General features: G+C 37.8%; 1 protein-coding gene across 6 annotated transcripts in view; it reads left to right on the top strand.

Moving 5' to 3' along the window:
- SYTL5 (synaptotagmin like 5) overlaps positions 1-24296 on the top strand; it is a 140915-nt gene that overhangs the window by 56981 nt on the left and 59638 nt on the right. For 5 of the 6 annotated variants that reach the window (XM_013057493.2, XM_013057496.2, XM_004754886.3 and 2 more), the window contains exons 4-6: positions 19060-19175; positions 20390-20498; positions 23447-23581. In XM_013057493.2, coding sequence (XP_012912947.1) covers positions 19060-19175; positions 20390-20498; positions 23447-23581 — 360 coding nt within the window. The remainder of the gene's footprint in view (positions 1-19059; positions 19176-20389; positions 20499-23446; positions 23582-24296) is intronic. The other variant, XM_013057495.2, reaches the window with a different exon arrangement.

A 24296-nucleotide genomic window follows, 5' to 3' on the forward strand; every position in this document is an offset into this window, starting at 1 on the left:
AGAGAGATCCGATGTCACTATGCTGTTGCTTTTTTGAAAGTACTGTTGACCCTTGAACAATGTGGATTAGGGACACTGACCCCCCCCACACACACACACATAGTCAAAAATCCATGTATAACTTTTGACTCTGTGAAAACTTAATAGACTTTGTTGACCAGAAGCCTTACCAATAATATGTACAGTTCATTAGCATATACTGTGTATGTTACCAGTATTATATACTGTATTTTGACAATAAAGTAAACAAGAAAAAATGTTTTATTAAGAAAATCATAAGAGAAAATACATTTATAGTACTGTATTATATTTATCAATAATGTAAATTTCCATCATCTGTTTATAGGATGAACCATCTGTCAGTCCCTATACCAGTATTGTCCTCTATGATATAAAATACTGTAGATGTTAGGGGCATATGGGTGGCTCAGTTGGTTAAGCAGCTTACTCTTAATTTCAGCTTGGGTCATGATCCCAGGGTCCTGGGGTCAGGCCCTGCATCTGGCCTCACACTCAGCAGTGTTTGCTTGAGGATTCTCGCTCTCCCTCTCCCTCTGCCTCTCCCTCTGCTCACATGTGCGCTCTCTCTAAAATAAATAAATCGCGGGGCGCCTGGGTGGCTCAGTGGGTTAAGCCACTGCCTTCGGCTCAGGTCATGATCTCAGGGTCCTGGGATCGAGTCCCACATCGGGCTCTCTGCTCAGCAGGGAGCCTGCTTCCTCCTCTCTCTCTGCCTGCCTCTCTGCCTACTTGTGATCTCTCTCTGTCAAATAAATAAATAAAATCTTAAAAAAAAAATACTCTAAAAAAAATAAAATAATAAATAAATAAATAAATAAATCGTTAAAAAATACGGTAGACATTACATATCTTATTAACATTAGACCTCAAAAGATAATGTGAAAAAGAAATTTGCATTTATTTATAGGTATGATGACTCATGCATTGATAATGAGGAAGAAGCAATATGATTGCTTTTTGGTGGCCTAATGTAATTGATACTCTTGCTTTGTGGTAGCCTAGCCTATACATGAATGAATGAATTGTTAGACAATTTTTTATGGTGTATGGTATTAGAGTCGTATTAATAATACAGCTTGGGGAACATTGTTACTTTTTTAAAACCACTTACCTGTAATGATAGGCTGATACACAATTTCTCCAACTAGGAGAGAGAAGCTTAATGTAGGGTAATATAACAGTAAGAAAACTAATGAAAGGCTTCTCCTTTAACAGTGATGGCATCTTCAGTGGTGTAGTTCTCCCATGCTCTCATGTTTTCTCTATCAGGGTTCTCTTCCATAATGTTGACAGTCCATTCCATAGAGTACCATGTATAACAAGTCTTAAATGTCCTTATGGCCCTCTGATCTGAGGCTGAAGTAGAGACATTATATTTAAGTGGCAAATGGACCACTTCAGTGCCCTTGGTGTGGAACTCATGGGATTCTGGGTAGCCAGGGGCATTGTCCAATATCAAAAGAACTTGAAAAGGCAGTCCCTTACTGGCAGGCTATTTCCTGACTTCAGGGACAAAGCATGGATGAAATCAGTTTAGAAGTAGGGTTCTCATTGATCAGGCGTTCTTGTTCTACAACCAAAACACTAGCAGCTAATGTTTATCTTTTCCCTCCAAGGTTCTGGGGTTGCTTTACAGATAAGGGCAGTCCTGTTCATAAACCAAACCGCACTTTCATAAAACAATACAGTCAGCCTATTTCTTCCTGCCTTAAATCCTAGTGCTTGTTTCTCTTCATTAGTAACAAATGTCCTTTGTGGCATTTTTTTTTTCTCGCAAAATAGGGCACTTTCACCTGCATTAAAAACCTGCTCTAGCAAATATCCTTTCTCCTCAGTGAGTATGTAAGTAACATCTAGGAACTCATCTGCTGCTGCTTAGTTGGCCAAAGCTGATTCTCTTGTTATCTTGACCTTTTTTTTTTAAAGTCAAACCTCTTTATGAAATTATCAAGCCATCCTTTGTGGGCATTAAATTCTCCATCTTTAGATCATTCACCTTCCTTTTGCTTTAGGTTATCATATAAAGATTTCATTTTTTCCCCAAATGATTAGAATCTATAGGTTATGCCTTTCTTCTAGCAATCTTGCACCTACATAAAATCTGCATTTTCATTATGAGCTAGGTATTTTTCAAAAAGCGCCAAGGTTTTTGCACCTGCTGGTTCTAACTGCAGCAAGGGCTTCATGAGTTTCTTTTTCTTTTTTTTTTTATGGTCTTCCACTGGCTTCATATGTCTTGAACTGCTGGCTAAGCACAGCTACAGACCTCAATCTTCGTGCCTATCAAGCAATTCGTCCTTTCCTTATGATGCCATGTCTTTTCTCTGCTTCTTGGGAGCACTTGCAGCATCACTAGTGGCACTTGGTATGGGTCCAGTGGTGTTGTTGGAAGTTTGAGGTATTGCACTAAAACAACAAATAGGAAAACCATGAGTGATCACTTTTTCTTGGGATATGCGGTTTACTGTAGAGATAACCGTCCATGTGATGATGACTAGTGTCACATGGCATGCACTTGCAACACTGGAGCTCACCACGGTAGCAACAGGAGGGGACTACAAAATTACTACATCAGAACAGTTTATACTACAAGTAATTTCATGCAGTCGTGCTTTAATCCTTCATCTTGACATTTGCTTACATTTTTCTCAACTGCAAAGAGTACCCTGTATGGTCTGTAAGTCTTTGCATAAATTCTGATAAACTTTAACTGTTGATAATATATTTGTATGTATTTTATGATATTAAATGATAAGACAGACTAGTGTCTGCATATATTTTATGCATTCATGACATACCTAAATTTTTCTTGATTTTTAAGAAATATTTCCAGGCTGTGCAGTTCATCTGTGAGTTTTTTCAAATTGTCACTAAACTTCAAAAATTTTACCAGTATTTTGGAAAAAATCTACATGTAAGTGAACCCATGCTGTTTAAAGTTGAGTTGTCCAAGAATCAATTGTACCAGTAGTTTCCATTGCCTCCTTTTAATATCTTCCTCTTTTCTGTTGGATTTACACGGTTTCTATAACACATCTAGCCTATGTCTGCTTTTCTTTATATTTGTACATTTTGAGGTATCTAGAATGTCTTAAGTCTGCATCTATTAATATCTTTTGTCATATTTGAATATTGCTCACATAAAATCTCTTCACATATTGCTCTTTCCCCTCTCTCTCCTCCAGATACTCCAAATATGTATCTTAGTTTTATTCAATAGCTTTCATGTATCTCTTATACTTCTTTCCACATTTTATCCCTTTATATCTCTGAATTCGTTTTGTATATTTTTTCTGATCTTTCAATTCACTAATCTTATGCTTGACTATGTCTAATTTGCTGCTGAGCACAGCTATTTAATTCATTAATTCAGTTGTGTTTTTCAGTTTTAGATTTTTCTTTTTAAAAATTTTTAAATTAATTTTTTTCAGTTTTAGATTTTTTTGTTTTGCTTTTGTTATGTTTCTGGCTCTCTGCTGACTTTCATCCTTTCCCTGTAATTTCTTGGAAAAATTATAATTACTTAAAAGTCTATGAATGATCATTCTATTTTCTGAGTCCCTTATGGGACTGATCTGATTGTTTTTCTTGGTTTTGGTCATATCCTGTTTTCTCATAAACCTGGTAACTTTTGACTGATGGACAAAGTATTTGAAAAATTGTAAAAATTGGCGAGACTCTCTGTAACAATATGTATCAATTGAGAGCGTGTATTTTACTTCCAGGAGGGGAAGAAAACAGGACCACTGAATATTCAAGATTATATTAATCAAATCAGAGATTGAGCTGATTTCAGAATTGGGGTTCTTCCTCTGTGAGAGCTGATCTCGTTTTGGGTCCCATTTACTCCTCAGGAATAGTCCTTCAAGGTCTCAAAGTATACTGATTATGTAAGAGAGGCAATTGATTTTAGATTTTATAAATAGTGGAAATTAGAAAATTAAGAGGTTAGGATGTGTATAAGGAGTTAATAGAGTTGGGATGAGTATCAAAGTTTATTTCTTCACCCAGCTCTTTTTCCATAAAATGCTGTCAAGGTGGGGTTTACCATTTCAGGGCAATGAAGAAGAAAATAGAATTTTAATAAATGACTGACTTTCCAGTTGCAGAGTCTGAAGACTTATAAGGAATTTCTCAATAACTATTTTTCTAATCTTATACAGTATTTTTATTTGATTCCTAGTATTAAATCATTTCTATTTCTTATTCCATTACTGTTCTCCCTCCAACACTGGACCCTCATTTGCTCAGACAATAGTAACTAGGGACTGTGAGTCATGAGCCCTTCAATCAATCAGGAATTGTCTCGAGCTTCTATATGGGAAGAGGAATTTTGTTTTTAGCCTCTGAATGCCACTTGTAATCACTGAAGCATACTTCTCAGTGTAAGACCCTAGGGTCTTACACTGGTGTATTCACACACTGGTAATTGAAAGTTTTGCCATCAGCTGGTCTGCTAGACAGCATAGATGGTAATTGCAGGTCTGATTGACATAAACTTTCCTCTAAATCTTGTCAGATCAACATTCGGTTATAGTAATAAGAGAGAAGTTTTAAATGTGGTAAGTCAATGGAATTTGGAAGTTGTTTGTTATGGAAGCCACTCTACCCAAACTAATACACCCCTTCCTGTGTTTTTTTTACCTTACTGCATGTATGCTATGTATTTTACTTATTATTCCTGTTTATTATCTTTCTTCGTCCATTAGAATATAAGCTTTATAACCACGAGGGCACAGATTTTTATCGACAGTGTTCACTGATGTAGTTCTAGTACCTAAAAGAAGGCTTGTAGTGAGTACTCAGTGTACATAGTGACTGTTAACGATGGATGGATAAGCAAAGGAATGGATACACGGGTGAGTGAATGAGTGAGTGAGTGAGTAGATGGCAGGTTTCCACTTAAAGCATTTCAGGTTTAAGCAATTTTGGAACAAATGTGGTTTTCTTCTGTCAGCAGCATGGGATTGAAAAAAATACAAAAAAATCCATGAGCTATACCAACTACATTTATCCTCAGAACAGAGTAAATTCTCAGCTGTCACAGAAAGTTATAATACCAGTTGTTGTCAGAAGAGTGTAAGAATAAATAATAATGATTTGAAAGTGCTGTGTCTTCCTTAGTAGATATCAGTGCATTAATATAGAACTTCTGAATCACTGTACTACATATATTGATGAAACAATAACTTAACAAACACATCCATCCACCTGTCCAGTTGATCCATCCATGCATCAACCCATCGATTCTTCCCTTCTATAATATTTATTGATAACCTATTGATAGAGAAGGAGTTGCAGATACAAAGATGAATAAAACATGGACCACCCTGAATGGTTTCACAGTCAGAGAAGGAAGATGATTTCATTACAGTATTGTCTTCTCAGTAGCATAAATGCTGTTTTTATGCTTTCAAATGTCTGGAGGCAGAAACAGAGCTTTCAATTAATTCTTACGCTTCTGCAACAACTTACATCCTTCTGTGACAGCTGGAAATTTACATGATGAGTGTCTAATTTGACTTCTCCAAGTCCCTCCTTATTTTTAAAGCTGAAAATAGACCATTGCTGCTCTACTATCCCTACTCCTAGTCTGTGTGATCTCTGAGACTTCAACTATTTGTCAGGATTAGAAATATCTTATTTGCTGTCTATGGAGTGGTTTTCAAAAAGGAAGCATGGATGATATTTTCTTGGCAGTAAACACCCTTTGTTTGTTGGGAGGGAATGCTCCAACAGCCACTGGGCTGTCTCCATGCTTAATAGACCGTAAAATTGAAATTCTCACCCTGACCTCTAAGAGATGAGATTAGTCAGAAAGTGACTCATTCTCTAATCAGCTGGAAGCACAACCTTTATTGTAATTTACCTTGGATGGGATCAAAGTAAAGAGATTTTTATTGCTGGACCGCTGGAACAATTTATAGCAAGGACTCGTGGGTGGGGGGAGGCGACCTGTTACAAAGGGCTGAGCAGCCCTTGACATTTTCTACAATCACTTCTCATTTTGACAAGTTGGTTGCTATAGGTCTAGTCTCAGATCTAACTCTAGGAACAGAATGAAAGGGACCCTGACACAGCCAGTTCATTCATTTTGCTCTCTTAATGAGAACTACAAAATTCCACATAATTATACTAACGGAGGCGGTTGCCGTCCAACACAAAGACAGTCATAATGGTCATTTTTCCTCATCAGTACTCCAGTTGAACTCAGACAACATGATGGAACCAAAAAATGAATTACCTTTATGGTATTGATGACTTGATCTTCTGTTCATGCCATGCTATGACATTTCATGCCATTGCATATCCTTGTGAGAGTCTTTCTCTTTTTAAAGAAGGAGGAAACTGATTTTGTTTTCAACAAATTAGTAATAATTACTGAAGTAGATGAAATATCACCAAAATAGCTAAAATATGAGTCTCCATCAGTAAACTTGAAAAAAGATAGTACAGAGAGTGCAAAAGGGAATGTATAGCCCTTTGTTATGACAAAGATTCATTCAGCCCCTGACATCTGGAAACTGGCCTGATGTTTACACACAGGCTTTGCTGTTAGTAGGAGATGAGCTGACACTCACCAGAAGGCCATGGTGTTCTCCTGTTGGACATCATCTCAGAGCACGGGCATCCCACAGGATTATACTGCAACCATGATGAAATGAAACAAAGTAAAGACAATACATAGTCTTGTCCAAGAACAGACAAAAATAAGATGACTGTTCAAGGCACAAAAAGCAAAACATCCCCCCTTTTCCGACTAATGTGAATAAACTGCTGCTTCTTTACCAGTTGAAGCTTCAGCCTTGTTCCCATTTGCCTCCTTCTACAGGAAACGCAAGACCCTGGTTGTAGCATTGTTCCCACTTCCTGACATCACCTAATCTAGACCAAATCCCTGCTCCCTTGAACTCTCTCCAAAATTACCTAACAAAAACCCAAATCCTATATTAACCTCTTACAAATGCCCTCTTCCTGAGCTGTCCCGTGGTTCATGGCCTGTCTTGTCCTTCATTGTGATGAAAAATATATCAACTCGTCCAGCCGTAAGCGGGTTCCTGGTGATCTTTGGTTTGATGGGCATTGACAGTTACCACAGAGTGATTTCAAAATCACCCTTACTTTGTCAAATTTCCATAATCCAGCTGCAAGGGAGAGATTCACATCAGAGTGATCCCACATTGACCCAGAGAATTTTGGAGTGGTAAGAAGCTGTTTTGAGTGCCTTGACATGCTATTTTTCACTCATATTTTTCAATATATGATTTCAATTTATTTCAATATATAATTATATATATGAGCACTCCCCAGTTTTTAGAATGCTTTGTTAACTATGGAATGGTCTCTAAACACCTACATAGACTAGGGGGTTTCTTTTAATGTGAAAGTATCATATATAGAAAGACACTCTGTAATGTGTATGTACAGTTTAAACAATAATAAAAGGAGTGTCTGTGGGGCGCCTGGGTGGCTCAGTGGGTTAAGCCTCTGCCTTCAGCTCAGGTCATGGTCTCAGGGTCCTGGGATCGAGCCCCGCATCGGGCTCTCTGCTCAGCTGGGAGCCTGCTGCCCCCCCCCCCGCCTGCCTCTCTGCCTACTTGTGACCTCTTTCTCTCTTTCTAAATAAATAAAATCTTTTTTTAAAAAGCATTCTAAATAAATAAATAAATAAATGAAGGAATGAATAAATAAATAAAAGGAGTGTATCTTCATCACCCCGTTTAAGAATGAGACCATTCTCGTTTTCTATTTTTCATTCCCTTGCTTTGCTTTATGGTGTTGCTGCACTTGGATATGTCCTTAAGTGATATGTTTTATAATCATTCATTTTTGAGGGCTACAAAACTGCAAACACTACTGTATGTATTCTTTGTGACATTTTCATCTCAGCATTCTTTTGTGAAATCTACCCATGTTTCTGTGAATACCATTACATGCATCTTTATCGTCACTATTGTATCATCATGTAAGGTGTCTATTGTTGATGGGCATTTATACTGTTTTACTTTATAATGTTATAAAAATGCGGCCAGAATATTTTTTCCAATTTCATTTTTTAAATTTTATTTTCATCATGATTAAGTGTACTCTTTAATCCCCATCCCCTAAATCCCCCGTCACCCTACCTACCTCCCTTCTGGTAACCATCAGTTTGTTCTCTTTAGTTAACAGTCTTCTTGATTTCTCTCTCTCTCTCTCTCTCTGTCTCTCTCTGTCTCTCTCTCTCTCTCTCTCTCTTTCTCTCTCTTTCCCTTTGGTTGTTTTTTCCTAAGTTCCACATATGAATGAGATCATATGGTGTTTGTCTTTCTCTGACTTATTTCACTTAGAATTATACTCCCTAGTTCTACTTATGTTGTTACAAATGGAAAGATTTCACATTTGTGACTAAATGACATTCCATGTGTGTGCGCTCCACATCTCTATCCATTCATCTGTTGTTGGACACTTGGGTTGCTTCCACAGTTTGGCTTTTGTAAAGCTGCAATAAACATAGGGGTGCGTGTATGCCTTTGAATTCATGTTTTTGTGTTTGGGGGATAAATATCCAGTACTGTGATTCATGGATCATGAGTAGTTCTATTTTAATTTTTTTGAGAAACCTCCATACTGTTTTCCATAGTGGCTGCAGCAATTTGCATTCCCACCACGAGTGCAAGAGCGTTCCCTTTTCTCCACATCCTTGCCAACACTTTTTGTCTCTTGTGTTTTGATTTTAGCTCTTCTGACAGGTGGAAGTGAGGTGATATCTCATTATAGTTTTGATTTGCATTTCCCCGATGATAAGTGATATTGAGAATCTTTTTATCTGTTGGCCATCTGTATGTCTTTTTGGAAAAATGTCTGTTCATGACTTCTGCCCATTTTTTAATTGAATTATTTGCTTTTGGGGGGTTGAGTTGTATCAGCTCTTTATATATTTGGATACTAACCCTTTATCAGATATGTCATGTACAGATTTCGTCTCCCATTCATTAGGTTGCCTTTTAGTTTTGTTAATTGTTTCTCTCAATGTGTAGAAGATTTTCCTTTTGATGTAGCCTGATACTTTATTTTTGCTTTTATGTCTCTTACCCCAGGAGGCATACTGAGAAATATGTTGCTGTGGTCATTGTCACAGATACTGTGGCCTGTGCTCTTTTCAAGGATTTTTCTGGTTTCAGGTCTCACATTTACTTCTTTCATCCATTTTGAGTTTATGTTAGTGTATGCAGCAAAAAAAAATTGTCCAGCTTCATTCTTTTGCAAATGGATGTCTGGTTTTCCCAACACTATTGAAGAGACTGTCTTTTGGGGCACCCGAGTGGCTCATCATCCATCCATCCTTGTCTTCTTCTTCTTACTCTTGATTTTGGCTCCAATTGTGATCTCAAGGTCATGGGATGGAGCTCAGCATCCAGCTCCATGCTCAGCAGGGAGTCTGACTGGATTTTCTCTCTTCTTCTCCCTCTGTCCCTCCCCCAAACTCTCTCAAATAAATCTTTTAAAAAGAGACTTTTTCCCACTTTATATTCATTCTTCCTTTGTTGAAGATTAATTGACTATATAACTGTAGGTTTATTTCTCGGTTTTCTATTCTATTCCATTGACCTATATGTCAATTTTTTATGCCAGTACTATACCATTTTTAAATTACTACCACTGTGTAATATAACTTGAAATCTGGAATTGCGATACCTCCAATTTTGTTTTCCTTTTTCAAGATTTCTTTGGCTATTTGAGGCCTTTTGTGGCTCCATATAAATTTTAGGATTGTTTGTTCTAGTTCTGTGAAAAAATCCTGTTGGTATTTTAATAGAAATTGCATTAAATCTGTAGGTTGCTTTGGGTAGTATAGACATTTTAACACTGTTTGTTCTTCCAACCCACGAGATGGAATATCTTTCCATTTCTTTGCATCTTCTTGAATTTTTTCACGGGTGTTTTATAGTTTTCAGAATGTAGATCTTTCACCATTTTGGTTGAGTTTGTTCTGAGCTATTTTACTGGGGTTTTTTTTGTCCAATTATAAATGGGATTGTTTCATTAATTTTACTTTTTCCTGCTTCATTATTACTATATAGGAATGCAACAGATTTCTGTACATTGAGTTTATATCCTGTGACTTTACTGAATTCATTTATTGTTTCTGGAAGTCTTTTGGTAGAGTCATTATAGTTTTCTATATGTGAGAATTTTACTCTTCCTTACCAATTTGGATGCCTTTTATTTCTTTATGTTGTCTAATTGCTGTGGCTAGGACTTGCAGTCCTATATTGAATGAAAATGGTAAGAGCAGATATCCTTGTCTTCTTCCTGACCTTAGGGGGAAGTCCTCAGTTTTTCCTCACTGAGTATGATATTCGCTGTGGGTTTTGTATATATGTCCTTTATTATGTTGGGATATGTGTCCTCTAGACCTACCTTTTTTTTATGAATTTATTTATTTATTTTTGACGATTTTATTTATTTATTTGATAGAGAGCAAGAGATCACAAGTAGGCAGAGAGGCAGGCAGATAGAGGGGGCAGAGAGCCCAATGCAGGTCTTGATCCCAGGACCCTGAGATCATGACCTGAGCCAAAGGCAGAGACTTAACTCTCTAAGCCACCCAGGCGCCCCTATTTATTTTTTATTATTATGTTATATTAGTCATCTAGTTTGTGCAGGGTTTTTATCATGAATGGATGTTGTACTTTGCCAAGTGCTTTTTCTGCATCTTTTGATATGATCATATGTTTTTTTCATCCTTTATCTTATGAAGTAATATATCACATTGATTGTTTTGTGAATATGGAACCACCCTTGAATCCCAGGAATAAATCCCTCCTAATTATAGTTTATGACATTTGTAGTGTATTGTTGGATTTGATTTGCTAATACTTTGTTTTGATTGTTGCATTTATATTCATGACAGATATTGGCCTATAGTTCTCTCTCTCTCTCTCTCTCTTTTTTTTTTTTTTTTTGTGGTGTCTTTATCTGGTTTTGGCATCAGGGTGATAGTGGACTCATTAAATGAATTTGGAAGTTTTCCTTCCTTTTGTGTTTTTCATGTAATTTGGTCCAGGATTTTTGTTTGTTGTAAATTTTTGTTTTGTTTTGTTTAGTTTTTGATTACTGATTCTATTCTATTGCTGGTGATTGTTTTGTTCAAATTTTGTATTTCTTCCTGCTACAGTTTGGTATCTGTTTCTTCTAGGTTGTTCAATTTGTTGGCATATAGGTTTTCATAATATTCTCTTAAAATTGCTTGTATTTCTGTGGTGTTGGTTGTTATTTCTCCTCTCTCATTAGTAATTTTGTTTACTTGGGATCTCTCTTTTTTTAAAATGAATCTTCTTAGAGATTTATCAGTTTTGTTGATCTTTTCAAAGAACCAGCTCTTGGTTTCATTGATCTGTTTTATTGTTTTTAGTTTATCCTTTATTTCTGCTCTAATCTTTATTATTTCCTTCCTCTTGCTGGGTTTGGGTTTTGTTTGTTCTTGCTATGACATTCTTGTACATATGTCCTGACAAAGACATACAAGAGTTTCCCTAAGGTGGGGTTTTTAAAACTATAGGTCATGACCCATTGTCCCATTGATGGGTTGTGACCAGCACTAAAAAGAAAATAGAACAGAAAATGTCGGTATACGGATAGTTATATGTGTGTGTAAATATAATAACAAATGTGTTTGTATATATGTATGTAAATATGTGTTTGTATTTTCTGGACTGTTCTGGAATATATTTTCTGATATAAAACATATTTTTTACTGTGACCTATGCCAAAAATGTTTGAGAAGACTTCTCTAGGGAGTCCACCTAGGAATGAATTTGTAGGACAAATGATATGAGCATTTTTCATTTTTACAAAATAATTTAAAATTGTTTTTCATAACGATTATAGCAGTTTAAACTCCGCCAGCATTATATAAAAGCTTTGTTTTGTTTTGTTTTATTTCACAATCTGACCAACACTTGGATTCACAAAAATTTTAAATTTTTGCCAAACTGAGAGAGATAAGTAGATATCTTACTGTGATTTTAATCTGAAATTTTCTGATGACTAACGAGGTTGATCACATTTTCATAGGTTTATTGGTCTTTTTGGTCTCCTTTTTTGTGATATGACTATTGATGACCATTGCCCAATCTTCTGTTTGACTGTTAGTCTTTACTAATTTGAAGGTTTTTTAATGAGTTTCTTCACTTCTAGAAATGCTTTTGTCTTTGTCTATTTTGTCTGCCATTAATACAACTGTATCAAGTTTTTTAAATTAACATTTACATGGTATATCTTATTCTACCCTTGACTTTTAACATTTCTATGTCCATATGCTTACAGTGAGACTCTTCTATATAGCATATATGCTATTTTAAATTATGTAAATATTTTCTATACTTGTATGCTATATACATAATACATGTATATACATACACATGCTATACATATATGCCATTAAAGTTTAATCTGACAATATTTTTTCTTAAACTGTAGTTCAGGTTACTTATATTCATAGTAATTAGTGTAATATGTACATTTGTTTCTATTGTCACTATAATATTTACTTTTATATATTATCTGTAGATTTTATTTGCTTTTATTCATACTTCTTACAGATTAAAGTATATTTTTCTCATTCCATTTTATATTTTTGACTAGTACAGATATTATATATGATTTTTTATTTTCAGTGGTTACTCTAGAAATCACAACATTCATATTCAATTTTATGAATCAGTAGTTTTATTTTTCTTCTAATTAAGAAAAGGAATTTGATATTCTTAAACTTTGAATATCTTCTCCCTGGCTTATATATACTGTTTTAAAAAAATTATTATTATTTTATTTTTTCAGTGTTCCAAGATTCATTGTTTATGCACCACACCCAGTGCTTCATGCAATACGTGCCCTCCTTAATACCCATCACCAGGCTCACCCAACCTCCCACTCCCCTCCCTTTCCCTCCCCTCCAAAACCCTCCATTTGTTTCTCAGAGTCCACAGTCTCTCATGCTTTGTTTCCCCCTACAATTTACCCCAATTCACTTTTCCTTTCCTTCTCCTAATGTCCTCCATGTTATTCCTCCAGAGAATCTTCTGTGGGTTGTTATAAATAAGTAGCTGGGATGCACAGTCACATGAAGAAAGTTAAGGGCCAAATGCATGGAGGAAAAACTTTCAGAAAGTGGCTGATTTTCTGTTTCTAGAATTGCTGCTCTTCTCTTAGCTCTCCTGTTGGATTTGTAGGTGTTCGGAATGGTTTGATAACTATCTAACTGAACTCCTGCAACCTGATGTCATCTCACCTGCTACTCCTCCGCCATCTTGACTCCCACCCCCTGGCTTATATATACTTTTTGTTTTGTTTTAGATATATCTATTTGTAGGCTTTCATTTTTTAAGTTATTGCTTAGACATATCTTATTTTTTTAATTCAACAATTAGATATTTTAATTTTGTATATATATCACTGTTTAGATTTATCCACATGTTTTACTAATTTCATTTGCCACCATTTCTTTTTTTTAAATTCTTTTATTGTGTTATGTTAGTTACCATACAGTACATCATTAGTTTTTGATGCAGTGTTCTAAGATTCATTGTTTATGTACAACACCCTGTGCTCCATGAAATACGTGCCCTCCTTAATACCCACCACCAGGCTCACCCATCCCTGGACCCCCCTCCCCTCCAAAATCCTCAGGTTGTTTCTCAGAGTCCACAGTCTCTCATGGTTTGTTTGTTTCCCCCTCTTCACTTTTCCTTTCCTTCTCCTAATGTCCTCCATGTTATTCCTTATGTTCCACAAATAAGTGAAACCATGTGATAATTGCCTTTTTCTGCTTGATTTAATTTCACTCAGCATAATCTCCTCCAGTCCCATCCATGTTGATGCAAAAGTTGGGTATTCATCTTTTCTGATGGCTGAGTAATATTCCATTGTATATATGGACCATAGCTTTCTTCATTCGTCTGTTGAAGGGCATCTCAGCTTTTTCCACAGTTTGGCTATTATGAGCATTCCTGCTATGTCACCATTTCCTTTTATATCTGAGATCTCTTTTACTTCTTGAAGTACAGTCTTTTAGATCTTCCTTTAGTGAAACTCTGTTGACAATTAATCATTTCAGTTTTTAATTTGCTGAATTTTTTTTATTTCATCCTCATTCCTGAACAGTAGTTTTCTGTATACACAATTTTTGGTTGGTAGTTATTTCCTGGAGATCATTGACTGGATAGATTCCATATTTTATTATTACTATTGAAAGTCAACTATCATTCTAATTGTCATTTCTTTGTATGTAATTTGGGAAATTTTTTTCCTCTCTACCTATCTGTAAGATGTTCTCTTTTTCTGGGGTGTTCTGCCGTTTTACCATAATGTATCTAGGGATTTGTTTTTCAAATTTTGTGTTTGGAAAAAAAGAAAAAATATAGACTATCTTCTACATAAGGCCGGGGTCCCTGCTTGTCTTATTGACATTTTTACTCCTAGCCTTAACGGAAGGCCTAGTACCTAGTAGGAATGCAATAAATATTTGATATGTAATGATTAAATTTGTAAAAGAATTCTTATTAGTTTCCTTATGAATAACAGGAAGGAAACTTCTTTCGTATCTCAGCATATTTAATAAACATGTCTTATCTCAGATCTCTCCGGTAGCTCATGGAAGATAACCAGGAAATGAATGTTTTAGTTATTTTCTTTTTTTTCTTAAGGGCAAGATTACAAATTTTCCCTCTATAAATCTAAGGAGAACTCAACTTTACATTTAAATAAGCTTCCAAGTGAAAGTTTGAAGTCCAAGGAGTTTGACCTTGAAAAAAAAGTAGGGCCTAGAAAACTCTGAATAGTAGATAATCATTAAGGACAAATAATGAGTGTAACTCCCTTAGTTTCAGTCAAACTCATTCTTCAGAGTATGTTCTAGGGGAAACACCAAATATATTCCAAGCCTTGTATCTTTCAAATATTAGATGATGTGACAGAGAGGGATATAAATTTCACAGTTGGTGTCATGTTTATATCCTCTCACTCTGGCCCTAGGGTCCATGTGCGGATGTGCGGATGCACATCTTTGTGTAATCATAGCCCATCATATGAAATGCTATGTATTATTCCTTTACTTCTCTATGTTTTCATCTTTGCTTAAAGCCTTATAGCTGGCACCTATGTGTTCTTTTCTGGCAGTTTAGCCAAATGTAAAGAGTATGAGCTTTCAGTATAAATCCCGTTTCTGTCATAATACCTTTATACCTTTGGCAAGTTATTAAACCCTTGTCAGCTTTGGTTTTCTCATCTGAAAGAGAGAATAATAATAACTACTTCATGGCTTAGAGTAAGGATTCGAGATCTGTATTAAGCGCCTAGCACATTCCTTGGTACGTGGTATACACTCCCTCCGTATCGGTTCCCCATTCTTCCAGCAAGACTCCCATCTATCTCCAGTATCAGAGAACATGGCAAAGGCACAATCCTAAGAGCTTGTTCTGATGTTATCCAGAGCTCTGAAATGACAAATGACTCAAGTGCCCATCTGAGTTGAGCAAATACAGGGATTATAGTTATTGTTTTTACAAGGATAGCAAGAGGTAATGACTAACAATTCTGGGAAGATCTTATTTGTGTTAGGTGTTGGCAGCAGTTCTAGGCATATATTGTAAAGACGATATGGAGTACCATTTCCTGGGACATGTAGACAGGTGGTTACCCACTTTTCACTGTCACATATGAAACTGCTGTTGGTGTGCTATCCAGCTCACCCCATATCCCAGAAAGATTAACAAAACAAAACAAACAAAAACCACAAGTGTGATTTTGGTATGCCACTATTGGGTCGTTTTCAATTGCTGATTTATATTACTCTATTTAGTTCTTGTTTTTTTTTTTTCTTTGTGTGTAAACTCTGTCCTTCTGCAGAGGTTGGCAAATTTTTAAAAACTGAAATTTCAGAGAATAAATATTGTAGAGTTTGAAGGCCATGAAATCTCTGCTAAAAATACCAAACCTTGCATTTATAGTGGAAAAACAGCCAGAGATAATACATAAACAAGTGAGCATGGCTATAATCCAATAAAACTTGACTTACAGATCCTGAATTTTGAATAGAATTCATATAATTTTCATATGTCATGAAATACTGTTCTTTTGATATTTTTTTTCCCCAACCACTAAAAAAATATAAAAACCACTCCTAGCTCCCAGACCATACAAAACATGTAGTGGGGATGAATTTTGTCCACACACCATTGTTTGCCAACCTCTGCCCTATTGGTCTCCTGAATTCCCTGTATTTATTTTATCACACGTCATTTCCTGGGTTGACTATTAGAACAAATATGTTTCTACGTTTGAGTATTGTTTTCCTTTTTCTTGCCATCATAACAAATTTAGCAGTTTCAAACAGTGCCAATAGATTATCGCCTGGTTCTGTAGCTCAGAAACCTGGGTTGGCTGGGTCTGTTTCTGTAGTCAAGGTTCACAAGGCTGAGATCAAGGCGTCGGCAGGCTGAGATCCTGTTGGAAGGCTTTGCAGAGATTTGACTTCCAAGTTCTCTTTTTAGACAGAATCTGATTCCTGATGGCCATAGGAATGAGGCAACTGTGTCCTTGTTTGTTGTTAGCTAAGAGTCAGGTTTAGTTCTAAAATCCTTTCTCTCTGGTCCTTACCTGTTGATGTCAATATCTCAGAACCTTCTTAGTGTGTTGGATCTTTCTCATATTTGGAATCTGACTTCCTGTTCCATAGCTTTGAAGTTTCACAGATCTGACTTCCTACTGTTCATACTGATTTTAAGGGCTTTAGGATTACTTTGGGTCCACCTAGATCATCTAGGACAATCTTTCTATTTTACGGTCAGCTGATTCGTAAATTTAATTCTGCTAACGACATGTGATCAGCAATACCAAGCATTTGGGGGAATAATGAAGGGACAGGAAACTTGAAGAGACATGTTTTAGAATTCAGAGTAGCATGATTACCACCTCTGTTTCCAACGTAAGTAATGATATATGTCTGTGGAGCACTAGAGGTATCCAGAAATAATTTATCCTATCCAAGCATTTTGTGTTGGTAGATTAGATCTCAGATTTGATATATTCCATAAATATACTGGAAGTAGTTGGTAGCTAATCCAGTAGCCCTTGTTTCTTAACAGATGATCTAGCTGCTTGGGAATAAATCTGAAATATACATGCTATGGTCTTTCCTTTCAATGAATAATTTGCTCCAAGGGTAACGTTTTCACTCCCCTCCAACTAGTGGAACTGTATTTCATATATAATTTAATTTTTTTAGATTTTATTTATTTTACAGAGAGAGAGAGAGAGAGAAATCACAAGTAGGCAGAGAGGCAGGCAGGGAGAGAGGGGGGAAGCAGGTTCCCCACTGAGCAGAGAGCCCAATGCGGAGCTCCATCCCAGGATCCTGTGATCATGACCTGAGCCGAAGGCAGAGGCTTAACCCACTGAGCCACCCAGGTGCCCCTCATATATAATTTAATTTTGTCTTTTATAATTGCTGGTAAGGAACATATTGACATATTTTCCTGGGGTGGTTTTTCAAATTTAGGATCCAATTATTAGTTTTTAAGTCCACTTAGTTACTGAATCATATGTATATGATTCTTAGGGCTAGAAACCTCTAGTTGATTCTCAGCTGCTTTCTTCAGCCACCATGTCTGACCTGTCACCAATCTTTTTTTTTTTTTTAAGATCTTTTATTTATTTGATGGAGAGAGAGAGAGAGAGAGAGAGAGAGTGAGAGAGAGATCCCAAGCAGGCAGAGAGGCAGGCAGAGAGAGAGAGGAGGAAGCAGGCTCCCCAATGAGCAAAGAACCCGATGTGGGGTTCGATCCTGGGACACTGTGATCACGACCTGAGCCGAAGGCAGAGGCTTAACCCACTGAGCCACCCGGCACCCCATGACTTGTCACCAATCTTGCTGATTCTCAGTGACCCAAGAATCTGTATCTTTCTTTGTATCCCTTGCCCCCATCCCTGATACACATCTTCATCATTTCCTATTCTATCTGTTGCAATAACTTCCTAATTGGCCTGTGTCTGGTTTCTCCTTTGTCCATATAATGACCCAGAGATGAAATCATCCAGCCTGAGCTTTAGAAAAACCGAGAATTCATTCCAACTCCTTAACATGACATTCAGAGATTTCCATTATATGACCCAACCCTACCTTTCAACCTCATTCCCATTATGGTCCTGGGGAGGAAGTGTTCAGATGGTGGCAGCTGAACACTGCTGTACCAACACTTCTACAAGCCATGGTCAGAGAATGGTAAATAGGCCTGGGGTAAAGGGTTTGTGTAGCCATTGCAGGCCGGGCTTCTAAAAATGGACATGGTTGTTCAAAGATCCTTCCTTTCCACCTTCAACATTCAGTTGATTATGAAATCCAAGCAGGCCCTTCTACTTCCTATATTTTTAATTGATCTCATTTCTGTAAGTCTTGCCATTGCCCCAGTATGGGTCTTACCTCTCTTCTGGACGACTACCCTGTACAAACCTGTCTCTTTGTTCCCTTTGCTCTTTATTCTAAGCCAGTCATCATATTGCATCAAGGTATCTATCGTTCTAAAGCAGAGTTCTAACTTTAGTCCCTCTGTAACTCAAAACCTTCATTCTTTCCCCATGGTTTCCACTGAAGAGTATTTGTGTTAACAAATTTGAGTGTTAACAATTTGAGCCCTAGACCAGGCTGCTCGGGCTGGGATCCTGGCTCTATTACTTACTTACCAGCTATGTGATATGAGACATGTCATTTTATTGCTCTAAGTGTCAATTTCCACATCTATAAAATGAGGATAATAATGTTTACATGGGGTTGTTATATGGATAAAAGCATATGAAGTATGAAGAGCTATTAGCAAGTAACTGGTATATAGTATATATTCAAGTAATAGTAGCCATTGTAATGACTGTGAAATACTCAAGACATTCAGGTAGACTTTGTAAATGACTGGCCAGTTTTTACTCAATTAGGGATTTGTGAGAGTTAATGATTTGGCTAAATAACTCAATTTCAGTGGTCTCCCCTTTTCCCTTGAGCAGACAGCTAAGGATTATAACTGGTGAATGGTTTTTTGAAGAAAAGGCAAAGCGTTTCAAGCAAGTCAACGTTCTGGGCACTGATGTAGTCCGACAGTCCATCTTAAGAAGAAGTCCAGGTAATTAAAATAATTATTTGGTTTCGAAACTGTCTTACTCTTCATTTTGGTGGGCTCCATAATTTCCCTATATATGTTGCAAATGAACATAGCTGAATTTCCTGAATCCCCTAGGTCATTTCAAAACTCAGCATGAAATATAAATCTGCAATTCATACAAGGGAAGAGGAAGTCAGTAGAAAATAAAATCCACAGCGATTTTCCATATATCTGACACACTGTGATTTTCAAAGGAGGCATTTATCTTCATCATAGATAGTTCTTTCCCTGAATGCATTTCCAGTATTTTCCTAGACATTTAAGAAAGTAACATAAAACAGATGAACTAAATGATTCACATTGTGAAAGCAATCCTTGATTTTTTTCAACACGATGTATTTCCATAAAATATCTTTTACATGTTCCTTTTACTAATCCAGTGGTTCTCAACCAAGAGATGGTACTGTGCACTGTGCCCTCCTCCCTCAAGCCAGAGGAGCATTTAGAAATGAAAGGGGGGTGTTTCTGGTTGTTACAATGCCTGGGGTGGAATGAATACTCTTTAGTTCCTAGGGTGTCTCATCTTTCATATCCAGAGACAAATGCCCTTGTTTTTAAGTCCGGAAGGTAGAGTTGGGAGATTTGGGACTGATTTCACTATCACTTTTAGATGTGGCCCCAGCAAGGAAGGGCTTTCCCACATGGGTAAGATCAATTCTGATGCCACAGGGAGTAGAGCTAGGGGGAAGCAGTTAGCTCTGGCTGCTTTCCCCACCCAAACTTCAGCACCATTCGGAATGTAGACTCCTTCAAGCCGTGAGGTGTAGACAAGCAGCTCACCCTCACAGGAAATCTGGTTTATGTGCTCAGAAATCAGGTATTGTTTCTACAATCCCGTCTCTAGGGATTTTGATTCCTCATGAACCCAGCCTCCTCTACCCTAAAAATATCTGTAGAGGGGGTGAGACATCCTTCCTCCATCATAGTCATCCCTAGAAAGCTTACCTCAGCAAACCTCCCACAGATGAGTCCTGATCGTCATCTTCATGTAACTCTAGAGCACTCAGCAGATTAGAAATAACTGTGTGACTAGGAGACAGGATGGCAATGTCATTGCCAATTATTATAGACTTCTTTGTCCCATGTGAACGTAGGAAAGTGAATGAAGAATAGAAAATTGCTCTCATTTCTGGCCATTTTGTATGGAAATTTGTCTTCTGATTGTTTTTAATGAGGAACTGAAGAAACACAAAGTCAAGAGCAATCCCGCCAGGACCCAGAAAAGGCAGACACTTCACCTTCTTCTGGGCAAAAGGCCAGTCGTGATGGACCCAGGAAAAAAGGGTAAGACACACCCTTTCCAAAGGAATAGTTGATCTTTATTCCAGAAACCTCTGAAAGAAAGACTCCATGGTTTTTTCAAGTTGGATATCATTTCAGTGACACAGAGAAGGTCATCATACCCAACCAAGGCAACGTTCTATCATTCCCCTCAGTAAATGCAGTCTTACTTACTTTTGGTCTTAGATAATTAAATTTCCCCTTGGACCTGAACCTGTAAAAGTTTTTATTTCATTTAACATATATGGTCCTGCCCAGAAAGGTCCTCATTACTTCGAGGTAGAAGCTTTCCTGTCAGGACCAGTCTTGTCTATAAAGACATGACAACTGGCTTGGTTGTAGAATGTTGCCACCCAACCCCCAACCTGAGTGCTGATACAGGAAGTAACCAAATGAAAGACTGATTAATTGGGCTTAAAACATAGTGTCCCCTGTTTAAAATGTGGGCTTCCTTAAGGAAGAAATCCCATTTGGCTACCTCATTAATTCAGAAAAGATATGTTTCAAGTACCAGAAATGAGAACGGGAGGCATATAGAGGAGCACAATTCAGAGAGGCACTAGGAAACCAGGGGTATAGGGGCTTCCTCAGGGAAGGAAAGAGACCCCCAAAAATGCAGGTGGAAAGGACCAAAAGGCCAACTTCTGCCTTCCAGCTCTACATTTTGCTGGTCTTTTTTTTCTCAGGCAACTGTTGGTCTATTTTGTTGCTTAGGTAGTGAGTGTTCTAACACCTGCCGAGTCAGTGCATGATTCTCTCTAGGTAGCAGTGTTTTGTTCTCTCAGTGGGAAGCAGCGTGAGAGATTACTAGTATCTGAGCCTTTCTCTGACTCCAGAGAAAGTCTGGTTTGGTTTGGCTTTTATTCTTTGAATCACGAACTCTGAGTGGGAATGAAACCTAAATGCCCTGTAGCTCAGACACTCATGACTAACCACGTTTTCATTAATTAGTGGGTATGAATGTGAGAGAGAGCGTGGAGTGACCAACTGTACATCCCACCCCACGGATGGGTCATTCCTCCCAGGTTGAATCCATTCATCACCCTTCAGCATTCCCACAAGGCCTTGTGCCTGCATATCCCTCCTTACCTGGTAGTCTGACACCACGCCCTCACTCATCTTAGAAAAACTGAAAGTTCATTCCAACTCCTTAACATGACATTCAGAGATTTCCATTATCCTACCATTCAACCTCATTCCCATTACAGTCGTCTCAGGACGTACTTAACTGTGAGTTCCCCAGCACTGGACCTGTGGCTTTTTTCTTTCTTTTCATGCTACAGTTTCTGGCATGGAAATTCCAGCCTGGCTCATCAGGCTTGATTGAACAAGCCACGCAGAGCACACAAGTGCTTGCAGGAGCCGTAATTTGCAGATGCTAGCCCAGGCTTCGCTGCATAGGTCACAGAGCCGGGAACTTGGAGCCGGGAGACAAAAAGTAAGCCACCAGCACAATGAAGTGCAGGTGCTCTGAATTTAAAACAGTCACAGCACCGGGACCGTGCCCTGGGGGAACTCAGAACTGAGATCTGATGGAACTGTCTTCAATAACTGTAACAGCTAGTTGGGTAGAAAAGGTTCACGCCTGGAAAGTTCATCTGTATAGAGGAAGTTCGGGAAAGTGTAAGAGGACAATATGAGCTACCTGAAAGCCTTTCTAAATGGAAATGAGGTGTTAATTCCCTACAAGAGAGATCATAATGCAATAAATAATTAAGTAAATCTTAAAGAAGAAGCTTAGCTAATCAGTGGCGGGAGGTCACAGAGGCCATTGGGAATGACATCAAATTGTAAGTGTGACTAGATGAGGACCTGGAAAGATGGGCAGGGATCCAGGATAGCCAAACGTGGGGAAGAGTGATTCCACTTGGAAATACAGCTTAAGTGGAAGAGTGGATGTGGGGTCACGTTTAAGGGGGCTCAGAGCAGCCCAGACTGATAGTATATTAAGTGTCATTTTCACCAAAATATGTAATTTTCCCATTAGATTGAAGCTTCTGACACTTTGACAAGACACTCTTGATATATCTTTGAAACAGAGGCATTTGGCAGCTTTTCTTAAGATTGTCCCCCTACCTTTGGAGTACACTTTTTCCCCCTAGAAAACTAGAATATAAGGTAAAAGAACTGGCTTTTCCCAATGCTGTCACAACAAGAAGATAGCTTTGGTTCTTTATTAAAGTATATTTGAAAACCCCTAGGTTTTGGGCATTCAGTAGCTTGGATCATGACTCAAATCTCAGTTCCTGAAAAGCTATTTTTGCTCAGTTCTAAATAATTTAGTAAAATGGCAACGGAGTCAGATCTCATCGTACATGAGACGCTCCATTGTTCAAACTTCACTCCCACGGGGAGAAATGTCACGAAAGATAGAAAGATGGTTTCCACCACCTGGGTTTAGTCATTCATTCCGCAAGAATTGATTGGGTTCTCGTGGGTGCCAGGCATCACTCTCAGCTCAGGGAGCTGTCAGGAAACCAGCAGGGCAGAGCCGCTGTTCTCACGGAGCTGTAAGCTAATCTGTGGCCACCTCGGTTTGTCCCAGAGAATCATTTTAGCTCCCTTCTCTGAGCAAGGGGAGTCCAGGCTTCCAGTCCTTAGTATCCCTGAACGTAGGCTCAACCCAGGCCATGTTTCTCCATTCTCAGGTGACAGTGGGGAGTTCGAAAGCTGATGGTCTTTTTCCTTTCAGGGATGGAAGCCTGGTCTACCAGCAAGTGGTATGGCCTTGGGACAATGTGATAACTTCCTCTACCCTCACCCTTGACAGTGTACTTGCAGAGGTCTCCCCAGGACCTCTCAGCCCAAAGGCCGTTTTATTGAAGAATTATTTACTGTTGAAAATATTAGAAATGGTATTTTTTTAAGAAATGGTATTCTTGAAAGGATATCTTAAAATGCCTTTTCTCTCATGTTACTTTTTAAGTATAGACCTATTTATGTAATTTCAGATTTCTTCTGAGCAAGTTCAGATCAGCAACCAGGGGAGAGATCATGACTCCAAAAACGGAAAGTGGGCGGAGCTACAGCTTGGACCTAGACAGCCAGAACTTGCGGAGTTTAAAGTCAGTCCCTGGTTCGGACAGGTAAGGTGCATATAGATTAGGCAGTGGTAGAGCCTGAGAAGAAAACTAATGTATTTTCAATCAGATGGTGCTTCTGGGTACCTATAAAGTATTACATCTTGGAGAACTCCCAACATAATATGAAAAGACAAGAGGATATTTTTTTAATTGAAATGGAAAGCACTTACCCTTCTGGAATTACAGCTCTCAAAATCTTCCGTGTTACCTGTAAGGATGAGATTTGATGTTCTGGTGCTTAAGGCTGCGGTTCGAATGGAGATATACAGGAAAAATAAATTCTGCTCCTTGAGTTCATGATCTTTCTGTTTAAGTTTCTGAAAAAGAAACCTCTGAGGGATATATATACTCCTTGCAGCTTTTAAAAAAATTGATAATAATTTCATCAGTTGAACTGCTCCAGAGAATTTCCATAAATTCCACTTCTTTCTAGTTCTACCTCTTCTAACTCATTAACAATGGGGCCAGTGGAGAATCTCCTATACACAGAGTTTTCACCTTGTCAAGAAAAGGAAAATGAAAAGGTAGCCAAGAGCATAGTCATCTCCTATCTGGCTGGATTTTCTTTATCATCTCAGGGCATAAGCCAAGGCTTATTTTCGCGATGAATACATTATCAGAGGCCATGAGGAGAAAAAAACATCTATCCTCATGTTTCACTGGTTTGTCCAAATGTTAACTGCCTTTTTTTTTTTCTTGGAGCTGCAGTAATTCTGCA

The sequence above is a fragment of the Mustela putorius genome, unplaced genomic scaffold, assembly GCF_011764305.1.
Source record: "Mustela putorius furo isolate JIRA1106 unplaced genomic scaffold, ASM1176430v1.1 tig00003836_pilon_pilon_pilon, whole genome shotgun sequence".
Taxonomy (NCBI): domain Eukaryota; kingdom Metazoa; phylum Chordata; class Mammalia; order Carnivora; family Mustelidae; genus Mustela; species Mustela putorius.